General features: G+C 44.8%; 2 protein-coding genes across 3 annotated transcripts; one reads left to right on the top strand and one right to left on the bottom strand.

Annotated features, from left to right (window-relative positions):
- Positions 1–2,168: 2,168 nt before the first annotated feature.
- Positions 2,169–4,509, top strand: LOC123185413 (protein LURP-one-related 7). 2 transcript variants are annotated; one of them, XM_044597295.1, is made up of 4 exons: positions 2,169–2,517; positions 3,089–3,301; positions 3,433–3,563; positions 4,084–4,509. In XM_044597295.1, the coding sequence occupies exons 1-3, from the start codon at positions 2,275–2,277 to the stop codon at positions 3,556–3,558; spliced, it is 582 nt and encodes a 193-aa protein (XP_044453230.1). In that variant the 5' UTR covers positions 2,169–2,274; the 3' UTR covers positions 3,559–3,563; positions 4,084–4,509. The 2 variants fall into 2 exon arrangements, with proteins under 2 accessions (XP_044453230.1, XP_044453229.1); XM_044597294.1 differs by lacking the exon at positions 4,084–4,509 and having other exon boundaries at positions 3,433–3,757.
- Positions 4,510–5,111: 602 nt separating this feature from the next.
- On the bottom strand, positions 5,112–8,935 carry LOC123189009 (uncharacterized). Its single transcript, XM_044601326.1, has 4 exons — positions 8,711–8,935; positions 8,469–8,582; positions 7,352–7,456; positions 5,112–5,699 (listed from the first exon to the last, which is right to left on the bottom strand). Exons 1-4 carry the CDS (start codon positions 8,820–8,822, stop codon positions 5,440–5,442), a joined length of 591 nt encoding a protein of 196 aa, XP_044457261.1. The 5' UTR covers positions 8,823–8,935; the 3' UTR covers positions 5,112–5,439.
- Positions 8,936–13,925: the final 4,990 nt, after the last annotated feature.

Genomic DNA, 13,925 nt, shown 5'->3' with positions numbered 1-13,925 from the left:
TAATCAATATACTCAACATCCCCCCGCAGTCACAACGATAGCGACACAGACGGTGAGACTGGAGAAGAATCCGAAGGCAAGCCGACGGACCCCCCCCCCCCACACACACAGTCGTAATAGTCGATACATCACGGAGTCGTGGCTGGAGTGGCAGCCGACGAGGTTGTTCAAGCAAGGCGGTAGCCCTTTGTGCCGTTTGTCGAAGTAGCCGAGAGCGTAGGGTGGTGTAGCCGTGGTCGAGGTAGCCGTGCGAAGAACGCCGTGGTCGGTGTCGAGTCAGGGGTCGCCGGTGTCGAGGTAGTCGCCGTGGAGCCGCGAAAGAAGAGCAGCGGCGGCGGCGGCGTAAGGAGGCGGCAACGGCTAGAGAAGGAGAGCGGCGGTGATGCTCGAAGTAGGCGAGGAACCCGACAGCGTGACGAAGACCGGCGCAGACGGTGGCGTTCCCGCGCCAAGGGAGATGGCGCGGTGCATACCGCGAGAGGTCAACGCGCGGGGACGGCGGTGGACCGCGGGCCGCGGCACTACGACCCGAAGGGGCGACATAGCGGTGGCGGGCGGGTCAGGGCGACGACGGAAGACCTCGGAACGGTTGCGGGGACCACGGGCCATGGCGCTACAGCCCGAAGGGGCAGCGCGGCGGCGAAACGCGGGTCGGTGCAACCACGAGGACGGCCTCAGGACAGCGGCGTGGATCGCGTGCCACGCTCGCTACGGCCCGATGGGACGACATAGCGGCAGCGCGAGGGTCGGTGCAGCCACGAGGACAACTAAGAGCGGACGACCTTGGGACGGCGGTGGACGACGGGCCACGGCACTACGGCCCGAAGAGGTGATGGAGCGGTGACACGGTCGGTGCAGCCGGAAAAATACCACGGGGCGGCGACACTACGGCCTGACGTGATGACACAGTGATAGCTCATTGCTCGATCGGTAAAAGGACGTGCGAAACTGAAAGATGATTTTCACGGGACCCGTGAAGGCGCACGCAAGCGACGGCCAGATCTATCGCGTGGCACGGATGGAGGCATGTATACAGCTGATCAGGCCGAACATGCAATGAAGATGGAGTGACTGGACGCCAAGATGAAGACGGCGGGTTCTGCAGCGGTCGCGTCGCATGAGCAGGCAACTAAGCCACGAGCACACGTGTTGGACAGGAAGTTGATTCGTACATGTATACGAACGATCAGCCAACATGCACACAACACGGATCGGGCGAGCGCAACGCACGCCATGCGAGCAAAGCCGGTGCACCCACGCACGTACGTCCAACCCTATCCTGCTTGAAGTGGATGGAGGTTGACTTGATGTAGGATCCCCGATCGGATCAAGGCGACGACGGCCAGCGCATACCGACATGCGGACGGAGGCGTGGACGACGGCCGTTTCAGGCCGTCGCCTAGCACGCAAGGCTGTCGTGTCGGAGAAGATGCTAGTGTGGTCGATGCTGAAGTCGGAGTGGAGGCGCGCGAGGGTCGACGGCAAAGAGAGAAAACCCGGATTAAGCAATCAGGGAAAAGACTCTGTAGGACAACCGGCCAACACGATTGGCGGACGAACCCTAGGTACGGGCGGCGCGGCCTCCGGCGACGGTCATGGAGGCCGACCGCCCCGTGGGCGGCGCGGAGCGAAAGCGGCGGGCGGCGGCTAGGGTTTGGATTGGTTAAACTGATACCATGTTAAAAGGGAGAGAGTGGGTTGATGATATTGTTATTGTATTGCTTGAGTCTCATGAGCACATATATATATGAGTACATGATTTACTTGATGTACAAGACTAGCTAGAATATTATTTAGTCTATTCTATGCATCTAATCTAATCAATATACTCAACAAGCTCGACGATGAATGGTTCAAGCATTGCAACATACTTGGAACACACTCCCTTGCAGAACTGTCCGTTAGCATCCCTGGCCACCGCTCATGTGCCAGTACAATCATGAGAGCGCAGTTGAGAGCACCATCAACATTTGTTTTCACCCATCCCGGCCTCGGCGGACGCCAAACTACCTGGCTCACAGGTTTAATGGACGGTGTTGAAGATGCCCTAATCACGCACATTTGATTCCGCTAAGGAAAAGAATAATCAGACGCGAATGACCACGTCAGATGGTTCTGGTCGGCCACGCCAAATAGAAGAGCCCAAACGCTAACTTGCAAACATTTCGCCTCTTCTTCGCTTCTTCCACCCACTCTTGAATCATTCGCCTTTCCTTCCTACCCCCTACCGATCACCTTTTCCTAAACCAACGCCTCGCTTGCTCTCCCCTTGCCATGGACAGGACAAACGTCGCGGCCGCTGCCCCGCCGCCCGTACCCATGGCGGCGCCCGTCGTCCCGGTCGATCTGACGGTCGTCAAGAAGCTCCTCGGAGGCGGCGGCGACCTGGCGGTCCACGACGCGTCTGGCGGTCTCGCCTTTCGCGTCACGGCGGCGGACGGTTGTGGCAGGAGGTGCGGAGGGAGGGCGCTCCTCGACGCCTCCGGGAGCACTCTGGTCACTGCCAGGACCAGCGAGGTGATGATTCCAGCTTGGGCGTCTGCTCTGGTTAATTTAATTCTGAGTGAGAGATTCCACCATCATCAAGTCAACTTGGCTTCTTAATTCGGGTCTACTCCGCTGTTGCTTAGAAAAGTTTCAGCTTCAAGTATACTGCTTATGAAATAGGAGTAGATTGCTCGAATTTGTTTGTCCTCACTTGATTCGTATTAGTTGGATTGCTGCAAAAATGTTACACTTCAGGAGAGTTCAGGACAGAATACAAGCACTTTGTGTCAGTAACTCAGTATCATACTTCCTCTGTTCATTGAGCTGCCAAAATGTCTTATATTTAGGAACAGAGGTGGTACCTGATAAGCTTAATTAGGCCGATAAGACAGAACAAACAATGAGTAATAGTACGAGCTGCCACAACGTCAGGTGCAATACTTGACGTAAGTTTATTTCCGTGCTTTTGTTTTTTGGCTCTCGGAAGCCTGAAGATGATGCTACATTTGTAATGCCCGCCTTAATAATTCGTGATTTATCCCTTGTTGTGCATAATACATATGTAAACTATGTCACTGAGTGGGAGGCTACTATTTTCCAGGGTGCGTGGCAGGCATTCAGAGGAATTAGTTGGGAACAGAAAGACATAATTTTTTCAACAAAGGTAATGTGTGCTTCTTCAGATCGAAAGGAGGTACATGTCTTTGTCCCGCCGAGAAGCACATCTGAGGAGCAAAAACCAAGCTACATACTCGTAGGAAATCCATCTCGAAGAGCATGCACGATTATAAGGGGAAACTCCATTGTTGCTCAGGTACTATGGAAATTTTGGTTGGGCGTGATCCACTGATGATCATTATCTGTTGTCTAGTGTACTGGTCCAATGGTTATAACTTTGAACACATTTTAGACTGACACTAAAATGTCAATTATTAATTTGTGCAGACAAATCTCCCGTACAAACTCAATAAGGCCGTCTATTCAAGGCGGAAGTTTAGGGTGACGATTTACCCAGGAAACGATAACATTCTGATCATGGCAATGGTTATGACCTTCCTTGTTCAAAAATAACATAGGTGATGAATACGAACATTGCTTTCAGAAAGCTCAGAGGATGATTTAGTTAATTCTTCTCTCACTAACCAATTGCACTTACTGGACGAAAAAAGGATTCTCGAACATGCACCCAAATGCGTGTCGTTTTCTTACTGGAAAGACTGATATGTTGTAAATATTTTGTTGGTGTCCAGTTTCATTTTTTTTTTGGCTAGACTACTACGTACATCCAAGTTTTACATGTTCATGCCCTAAATACTTTTCTCGCATTCATTGGCATCAAGGGATGGATAGGACATGGTACTATGAAACCCAGCATTATCTTCTGATCAAGACAGCAGTATGTGTTGCATAATTGTGGCTATAATCCGGATTACCGACCAGATGTTTGTTCTAGTTGTTATGGAGGGCATGGAAAATCATACCAGAATCTCAGCCCTTGTACCGAGCTAGTGAATTTTCCCCTCAAAAGGAAGAAAATAGCTAGTGAATTTTCTTTTCTTATTAGACAATGAATGAACTATTAAATTTCCTGCGCAGGTTCCTAATGAAGCAGACGCCTTCAGTAGAAAGGCCTTAAGCCCTTGAGCACCCACACGAGAAACAGTGTTCCATTAGAATGATACATTCTCTCTGAAAACTTCTGAGAACTTGAGTAAGGCGTTCAATGAAATTCTGCAACAGGATAAGAGAAGTTGAGCACCAAAGTTTTGTCGTGTCCACTTATCGCCGATGATGAAATGTATAAATTTTATAACAAATGCTATCTTGACTGAATAGATGGAATCAGTGAAAGTATGGGCAATCATTTCAGCGCTTGAATTACCAGAACCTTTGAATGCTTAGGGCGCCGTCACTTGGCGAGGTTCTCGGAGTTCACAATACACTGGCCTTGGCCTGGCATGTGTCCAGATGAATTGTATCATGTCATGAGCAATAATGAAAATGTTAAATTGCATTTGTTCAGCCTGGGCATTACCAAAAACATGGCATCACATGGCGACAGAGTTCCGTGTATACCTTGGCTGGCATGCCATGTGTGGCTGCTTGATCCATCCGAGGGTGTTTGTATCACTCAAAACTGTGGCTGTTTCATTTATGAAGGGTGGAGTTCTCAAAGAAAAATCTCCAAAACATCTTAGAGGGGCATTCTTGGAACGTAGTCTAAGAGTTCGGTAAAATGAAGATAAAATGCAGCCATGGAAGAAAAAATGATTTGTAATCATGTCCATATGCATCCAGGAAACAAAATGCAAAACTTTGCTACCACTCCTCCGTTCCTAAATATAAGCCTTTTTAGAGATTTCAATACAAACTACATACGAAGCAAAATGAGTGAATTTACACTCTAAAATATGTCTATATACATCTGTATATATCCCTATTGAAATCTCTAAAGAGGCTTATATTTAGAAACGAAGGTATGATACTCCCTTCATTCATAAATATAAGATGTTTTGGATATTTTAATATGGATAACAGACTAAAATGAGTGAACAAACACACTAAAACATGTCTATATACATCTGAATCAGAAAAAGAATTACTTAAACGGAGAGAGTACATGATTAGAGAGATAAGTTGCAGGGAATGGAAATTCATTGGAACTCTCACACCAAGTCCCATCTTGGATTGGATTCTCCCATATTTATTCTTCCTAGGATGCCCAAAGAGCCATTGGTATTGTACAGACATACTAATAAGTAGAACAAAACAAGATTATAAAGATATATGTCTTGGACAAAAAAAAAGATATATGTCAAAAGGTTAATATAAAGCTCAGGGCAAGATAGGTGCAACTGGCAACCTTCCCGACACAACGGCTTGGAGACATACAACGCCTTGACAAAATCGTCGAACCTATATATCAGTATGCACTTCTCTGAAGCACGGCAGCTAAGGCTCCTCCTTGCTAACTTTACCAAGTGCTCGCTGAGCAAACAGCAACTCCTCTCGCTCTCGTTTCTTCGCCAAGGCCTCCTCATCGAGCACTTGGATAGGTGACCATTCGGGTACAGTAAACCAGTCTTTCGTATCAACGGACAAATGCTCTTTCCAATCACGCCATTGAGGGCTTAGCTTCATCGCGGCATAGTCCAGTGCAGTACCAGCAACCGCTAGGGTGACTGCATACTTCACCGCCCCAAAGTGACCACCTGCAGTTCCGGTCAGTTGAGGAAATTAGAAATGGTGACGCATTGTTGGTGTGTTTAGGCCTTTAGGACATAAATATAACTTTCTTTGTTTGAATATTCAAGGCTCACAAAGCATAGTAGAACAGTGAGCAGAGTACTTTTGGACTACAGAGTCAAATACAACAGTGTGTCTCTGCAATCGTATCAAACTGAATATATTGAAATTGAGATTGTCTAGTCACACCTTACTTGATTTTTTGTTATATCCCAGTCACATTTCTTATCCATTAGATCAACATCCAAATTTTGGGCAATGATGTTAAGTTTGGTAAGACCCAATTAATCCAAAGTGAGCAGAGTACTTTTGGGCTACAGAGTCAAATACAACAGTGTTTCTCTGCAATCGTATCAAACTGAATATATTGAAATTGAGATTGTCTAGTCACACCTTACTTGATTTTTTGTTATATCCCAGTCACATTTCTTATCCATTAGATCAACATCCAATCTTCCTCGTCCCCATCCCACGTATATAGAGAATTGACTTAAATTTTAAATACGAGAAATTGATTAAGCTTGTTTGAAACTGAAAAGACAAACGGAAATCTAAGATACCAAGAAGTATCCTATGGAGGATTAACCTCACTAAAACTGAGAATTGAAGTAACTTTTTACTAAATACTGCACATATTTGGACTACAATTTTAGGTTTACTATTGTTTAAGTTGAGATGACCAGGATTAGCAAACATTCCAAGCATCTGAGAATTACCAAAACCGATTGAAATTTGCAGTAGATGCTAACTGATCTCAAATACCCATGGGAAACCAAGGTTAAATATCTTTAAGTTCCTGAAGTACAATAGAGTTAGAATGGCCGACTTGCAAATCAATCAGAAAAGGTACTCCCCGGCCCAAAATATCGTAGCGTCAAAAATGATCTTACTGGAATTCTTTTTGTGTCCGTGTGTGTGTGTGTGTGTGTTGGGGGCCGCGGGGGGTGCTGTGGTAGTGGTTAATTTGAACAGATCAGAAGATCCCGTGGAGACCTCCGATGTGCAAAGTAATACAGGCAATCTGCCATCTCACTAAATATGGGAAAACAGACAACTTTCTCAATAGTTGCCTTGCTACTACGCCCCTGGCCACACACAGCATGTGATTATAGAAAACAAGATAAGCCCAAGGTGCCGTTTAAATTCACCCTGTGATGTTTCGTACATGGATACATTTATGTAGTTGAAAAAAAAACGTGTACTTGCGCGAAAATAAGAGTGTCCCATTACACGAGGAGGTCATGTGGTAAAAAGATATTTTGATCATGTATGATGTAGCCAGTTGGCACAGCACTTAGCTTCTAAGCACTTGGACAAGCTCTACCAGAACGCACATGACTGACCACAATCGCACGTTTTCCCTGACCTTCAGTCCGTAATGCAATTTAATATGTATCTTGATCTGATACTGGTAGTATGAGTGATATCATAAACTTAATTCTTTCAGATATATAAGTTTGCTTGGTGCACTGTGGTGATTAAATCCATAAGAACAATGAGGAATTGAACACTATAGACAAATTTGACTTGAGGAAAACTGCAAACGTGAGTCACTGAAAGACGTTAAGTATGAAAAGAAACATAAGTCAATATATGATTGTGCAATATAATGACCAACCTTGTATTCGGCCAAGAACAGCTCCACTTGCTAGCCCACCAACAACAGAATTCATGAGGTCATCAGGTGTTGTAGCTCGAGCATCTCTTGCAAGTTCACGTGCACCTAAGTATCAAAAGAGTATGTGCTTTGCAAGTTTACTCCAACATGCTATTTGTTACCTTGATTAATTCACATGAGCAAACTAACATTTCAAAGTAGAGAAAAAGAAGTCACGGAACTGTGCAAGCGTGCAATACCATGGGAACTGGCACTAGTATGGGCCACTTTGCTGTTTAAATTAGCTTGTAGCTATATATTTAACTTGCATCCTTAAAGCAAGACTTGAGCCAGCAGGTGAAACTTGTATATAGCCAACTAAAGATCAAGACATAAACCATATTCGATGACTTAAAAGTAAGTGCATTCATCATGCCAACCAATAGAAGCTGAACCCGCAAAAACTACACTATTCCCAGAACACATATAGGGCCGTGGCTACATCCTACTTCAACATATAAACAGCCACTTACACAATTCCCAACGATATTAAGCAGTAAATCCCTGGGCACATTCTTTCACTAGTCAAGTGCTGGCAGTAATAAACATATCCTGCTGTGAGCAATGTGCTGCAAGATTATAGCTGCCAGCCTGCCACGTTGTCTATGTGATTACTCATGAGCAAAGACCTTAGATCTTGTGATCAAAATATCCAAGAACGAAAAAAGGTTGCTTCAATAGAGTGATTTACATTACGAGCAATTTTACGCGATGATAATGAAGTGAACAACAGACTAAGATAATCAAATACTACTTTAAAAGAAGGCCTTGGGTAAATTTGAGTTTTTACTATGGTTAGGGCACAACATTTTGCAAACCGTTCATAGCATGGGCAGGGACAGGGCAGGCACCATATTCAAATTTCCCACCATAAATGACTAGAAACCATAATCAATGGTAAAAGGATGCATATCCAGTATCTCGAATGGTGCACTAGAAACAGGAAAAGCATTCCACCGCCGCATCATGATACCATCTACACTAAATGTTCCACGCAGAAACATCAAAAGTTGATTCAGTTCATCTCGAAGTTGCAATCAAGGCAACAAATCTGATGCCTCTGTGTTAGGGGCCTCACCTCCGTAGCATCCGGCCACGATGGAGAGGTTAGCCGCATAGGTAGCGGCAGCGCGGATCGGGCCAAGGCGCGCACTGTGCCGCGACACCAGCCCGAACCCAGCTCCGACAACACCTGCCAAGCAACCAGGTCAACGAACTCAACAGATCAGAGATATCTCCCGAAAGTGAACGAAATCCACGACAGTTCCTCACTCCAACGGAGGCGGAAGTGAAAACGAGGGACAGGTGAGGGCGGCTCACCGGCGGCCACGACGGGGACCAAGATCCGCTCCTTCCAGTCGGCAGAGAATGGCGCTGCTGCTTCCGGCGTCCCTGCGCCGGGGTCCTCACCGTCGCCGGCCGGAGTAGACATTCGTGGTGCTGTGGTCGGGCTTGGCGTCGAGGTGACTGAACAGAGCTCGGGCTGAGTGCACGGAGGGCCCAATATCGGGTGACCTTTTCGGTGTGTATCCGGTTGATGGGATCTCTCGCTTCTCCGCTATCGCCAGTATTGGGCTTTTACAGAGCATCTAAACTGAGCCTTTTTCTCAAAAAAAAAAAAAAAATCTAAACTGAGCCTAAAGCGAGCCCTCTCACCCTATCAGTCTTTTTAACCGTTCGATTTCACATCTGGGTGATTTCTGGCCGTCAGATCTTCTTGGCAAACCTAGCAAAAAAGCTCACTCTCCAAAATGCAAGAAAAAATGATTAGCCTCTTTTGTTTGTAGGGGGTGGGAAAAAGGGGTATGGCAACTTGCTTATCTAACATGATTAGGGAATATTGCTTGGATTTTATTGGTATTCAGGAAACAATGAAGAAGGACTTTTCCTCTAAGATCTTGAGGAAAATTGATCCGGAAAAATCATTTTGTTGGAAATGGATCCCTTCTGTTGGCAAATCCGGGGGTATCTTATGCGGTATTAAACATGACACTTTCGATATCAGGTCTTGTATTGTAGGAAGGTGTGTTATGAAATTTGAGTTATGGGACAAAAGAAAAAATGAACTATTCTATACTTGTAGTGTATGGATCTGCACATGAGGAATTTAAAGTAGAGTTCTTAACTGAGTTTTTTGACATGTGTAGTAACATTTCCTGTCCGTATATTGCGGGGGGAGAGTTTAATATCCTTAGACATGTTGGTGAGAAGAATAAGAAAACTAGACTTTGCCATTCTTCTCATATGTTTAATTCTATCATTAATTCCTTTTCTCTAAGAGAAGTAGACATGAATGGTGATATGTATACTTGGTCAAACAATCAACAAAACCCCACCCTTGAGAAATTGGACAGGGTTCTTATGTCCAACTCTTGGGAGAGCCTATTCCCTTTGACTTTTGTTAGGAAATTGGTGAAAGAGATTTCATATCACTGTCGCCTGATCTTGAATACTGAGGATCTGATCCCTGCTCCTGTGCGGAGGAGAGAATTTAGATTTCACTTGAATTGGCTAAAAAATCCCGATTTCCTTCCCTTAATTGCTAAGGTCTGGATGAAACTGGTTAACTCCAATGATCCAATTGATATTTTGAACATTAAACTAAAGAGATTTAAAAAGTTCTTCAAAGGTTGGGGATCCAACATGTTTGGGCACGCTAGAAAAAAAAGAGATTGTTAAGAGAGGAATTGGAACATTTAGAAAACTAGAAGAAACAGATGTCTTGTCGCCTGAGCTGTATTGTAGGAAAGTTGAAATCTCGGTGGAGTTGCACAATCTCTTAGTTGAAGAGGAAGTTGCTTGGTTACAAAAATCTCATGAAAGTTGGTTGTTGAAAGGGGATACAAATACATATTATTGTCACAGAATAGTAAATTGGAGAAGGAGGAGGAATACTATTTTCTCTCTCAGTTGTGGAGATATGGTGATAGAAGGAACTAAAAACCTATTGAAACATGCTACTGGTTTCTACAAGGACCTTTTTGGTCTTACAGTTGGGAACATTTGTAAAATGGGTGAACATTTGTGGGGGACAAATGAGAAATTGTCAGATATCGATAATTTTATCCTTACTAGACCTTTCTCAGAAACTGAAATAAAGAATGCACTTTTCGCTATGAAACCAAATAAAGCACCAGGGCCAGACAACATTCCTATTGAATTCTTCCAACATTGTTGGGAGATTGTCAAGAGTGAGGTGATGTTATTATTTGAATTGTTCCATGATAATAAGCTTGATGTTTTTTTGACAAATTGACAGTAGGAGAGGTTCCATATAAAAGGTGGTTTACATGGTGGGGTGGTATGTACAGAGGGGGGGGGGTGATCATCCACTAGAGAGAGGGTGCTAAACTAAAGAGGTGAGTAAGATGTTACAAGAGAGAGTTACAAAAATTAAGCAGTGAGGCAATATGTGCCTCTTTAACCCTATGTTGAAGCAACTCAAAGTCTTTTTTGAATCTGTCCAGCCAAGAGCATATCAATGGAGCCACCCCCTGAAGTGTTTGTTGTTTCTTTCTTTCCACAGGCTCCATGCTGAGGTGATGAAAATTTCCACGAAGAGGTGGTCGTGCCAGGCAGCCCTAACTTCGCGAATCACATCTAGGCGCGAGCTGAATGTGGGCCATGTGATTTGTAACCTGCTCCAGCAGGTTTGACTGAACAGGCATGTGAATATCATATGATCAACCGTTTCTTCAACATGGCATCCACAAAGGAGGCAATCATAGTCATGCCCAATGTTATAATGGCGCCTCCTCAACATATTGCGGGTGTTGAGACGGTCATGGAAGAGCAGCCACCCGAACACCTTGAGCTTCATTGTACATTTAGATCGCCAGAGCGGGTTGAAGGTAGGATGGGCACGAGCTTCTCTGAAGCAAAACTTGTAATAATCAGATGCTTTGAATTCAGTTTTGCCCCACGTATATAACCAGATATCAGAGATTGAGGTGGTCGGGTTGGTTTGCCAGGAGAGAGTTTGAAGGTCCCGTAATTCGTTGAGATCTTGGGGTGTGAGCGGTAAATGAAAGTTCTCATGCAATGTCGTGCTCTCCAAGAAACGCTTGACAAAGATGTCTTCATGCAATGCAAACGAGAAAGCCCGGGGGTGTGAGTCTTGTATTATGTTGTCCAGCCAGAGATCTTTCCAAAAAGGCATCATCGTCCCATCTACCACCAGAACTTTGGAAATCCCAAAAAATTTGGACGTGAGTTTAAGAATTTCACGCCACCAGAAAGAGGCCAATGGATCTATGGCATGTGGTATTTTGTCAGAATAATAAGCGTCCCAGATCAAACAGACCCATGGAATGTCCTTCTTGTTATAGAATTTATGCAAAAAAATCATCAGGAGGGCTTCATTTTGAATTTTTAAGTTGATCACTCCCAACCCTCCGCATTTCTTTGGTTTGCATACCATATCCCAGGCAGCCAGGGAGTTACACTTGTCTCCTTGTTCATTCTTTTTTGTCCAAAGGCATCGACGTCTGATTTTATCAAGCATTTCAAGTATCTTGGGAGGGATTTTCAAAGTGCACATGTCATAGATCAGTAAGGACATGACCGTAGCGTTAAGCCAAGAGAGTTTACCCCCGTACGACATCATTGCAATGGTTGGGGTAAGGCGACGTTCCGCACTGCAAATGATGGGCATGAGGTCCTGAACAGATGGTTTTGATGTCCCAAGAGGTAGGACCAAGTACGTAAAAGGCATTTGACCAACAGAACAGTCGAATATGTTAGCCAGAGCACTACTAGGGAAAAGCCTAGCAGCAACGCGGGTTTTAGGTATAGCAATAGCGCGGGCATCCGCGCTATTGATACGACGCTACAGCTAACCTGTAGCAGCAGCACGTGTTGGCCCGTGTTACTGCTATACAAGCATAGTAGCAGCGAGCTGTAGAACAGCGTGCTACTGCTAATAGCTCTAGCGCTTTGTATTAGGCCGCGCTACTGCTAGTGGCACGCTGCTACTAACTTTACTCCCCTCGCTATTGCTAATTTTATTAGTTTTTGAATTTTTTTCTGCATATTTGTTTTGTATTTGAATAGGCTTTATACAAGAATCTTTAGCACATACAAATGTCATCATCATACACATACAAATGGCTGCGAGACCACAAATTTAATCATAGCATATACATACAAATAGTCTCATCAAATCATGTCATCATCATCCAACACAAAGTGGTCTCTCATCATCATCTCGAAAATAGCGATACAAGTCTCGAATACTTGCAACTACATCGTCATTTATCTAAACAATGATGTACGCGAGAAGAGCTATCACTATGAGTGAGAGCGGAACTATGCAGTACATGAGGCGGCGGTTACGAGTCCCCTCTCGCGCTAGCGTGAACCTCAAGTAACTAGCTTCGGCTTCTTGTCTGCTTTTGAGGCATTTATGGCTGGCACCCGAGAACCCATCCACTTGCGCCTAACACTCAGGCCACTCATCATACACTCCTGGAACCTTCTTTTCGTACATGACATAGCACTGCTTCTTCGCCATCAATAATCTAGGTACTTGTTAGAGATGCACCTTCATCAAGAGAATGTACGATCATATGCAACAAAATATACTAGAGAAACACGAAAAAGAAAGGGTTAGCAACTAGATGCAACATATAGTACGCAAACTAATTAACTAGAGGTACGCATGTCATCGTACCCAAACTAACAAAGTAGCGTTACGCAAGTTCGGCAGGGACCATGGACATCACAAAGTTTCATCGCTACAGAAAGTATACAAGTTCAACCGACACATATCATCATCATCGGCATCGTAAATCACTAGAAGTTCCATCCTTCCATATCATCAAGGATGGACCCTAGCTTCTTGAACGATGTGAGGTCATGAGTTGGATGCCTATGCGAGTTTGGACGTCAGCTGGCGATATAGGGCCGTGGTGGAACATCCCCTTCTCATCGACGACTTCTTTCATGATGATCGTCGCAATGTCCCTTTGGATGCGAAAGATGTCATCTCTAAGTTTATAATCCACTTCTCCATGAGATTCTACCCACTTGCAGATATGATCATCGTTTTTGGTTGTCATGCGAAGCTTTTGGTGATCCGTGCTGAACTCAATCATGAGATGGAGGAGGTAGAATCCATCTTTCTTGCTTGGTTTTGGGACATGGATGCAGCAGAAGTTAGTTTTATGCGAGAAACCCAACTTCTTGTTCCTTTGTTTCCTGATCTGCAGGTGGCCACCCCTAATGTTGAAGCCTTGGAGAGCATCATCTAGAATATTCATTATGTGGGTGTAGTCCTTCTTCTCATAGTCTGTGGTAGGGTCGAAATACACAGCGTGGGAGACTCGCGGGTAAGAACGATAAGGACAGCGCGCCCGTTACTGCAGGGAAAAATACACCTCAAATTATTCTCCATATGAGCGAGAAGGAATGATTGAAATGTACGAAAGGCTTGTCCGGAACTGACTTACTTTGGATGATAAGGCAGGAGGACAATTTCCTGGTCCTTATTCTATACCATGAAGTTTTGGAGGTACTCCCTAGCAGTTTCACACTC

Source organism: Triticum aestivum, chromosome 2A (genome assembly GCF_018294505.1).
Source record: "Triticum aestivum cultivar Chinese Spring chromosome 2A, IWGSC CS RefSeq v2.1, whole genome shotgun sequence".
Taxonomy (NCBI): Eukaryota; Viridiplantae; Streptophyta; class Magnoliopsida; order Poales; family Poaceae; genus Triticum; species Triticum aestivum.
The sequence above is the reverse complement of the archived record's forward strand: the minus strand, read 5'-3'. Positions and strand labels throughout refer to the sequence as shown.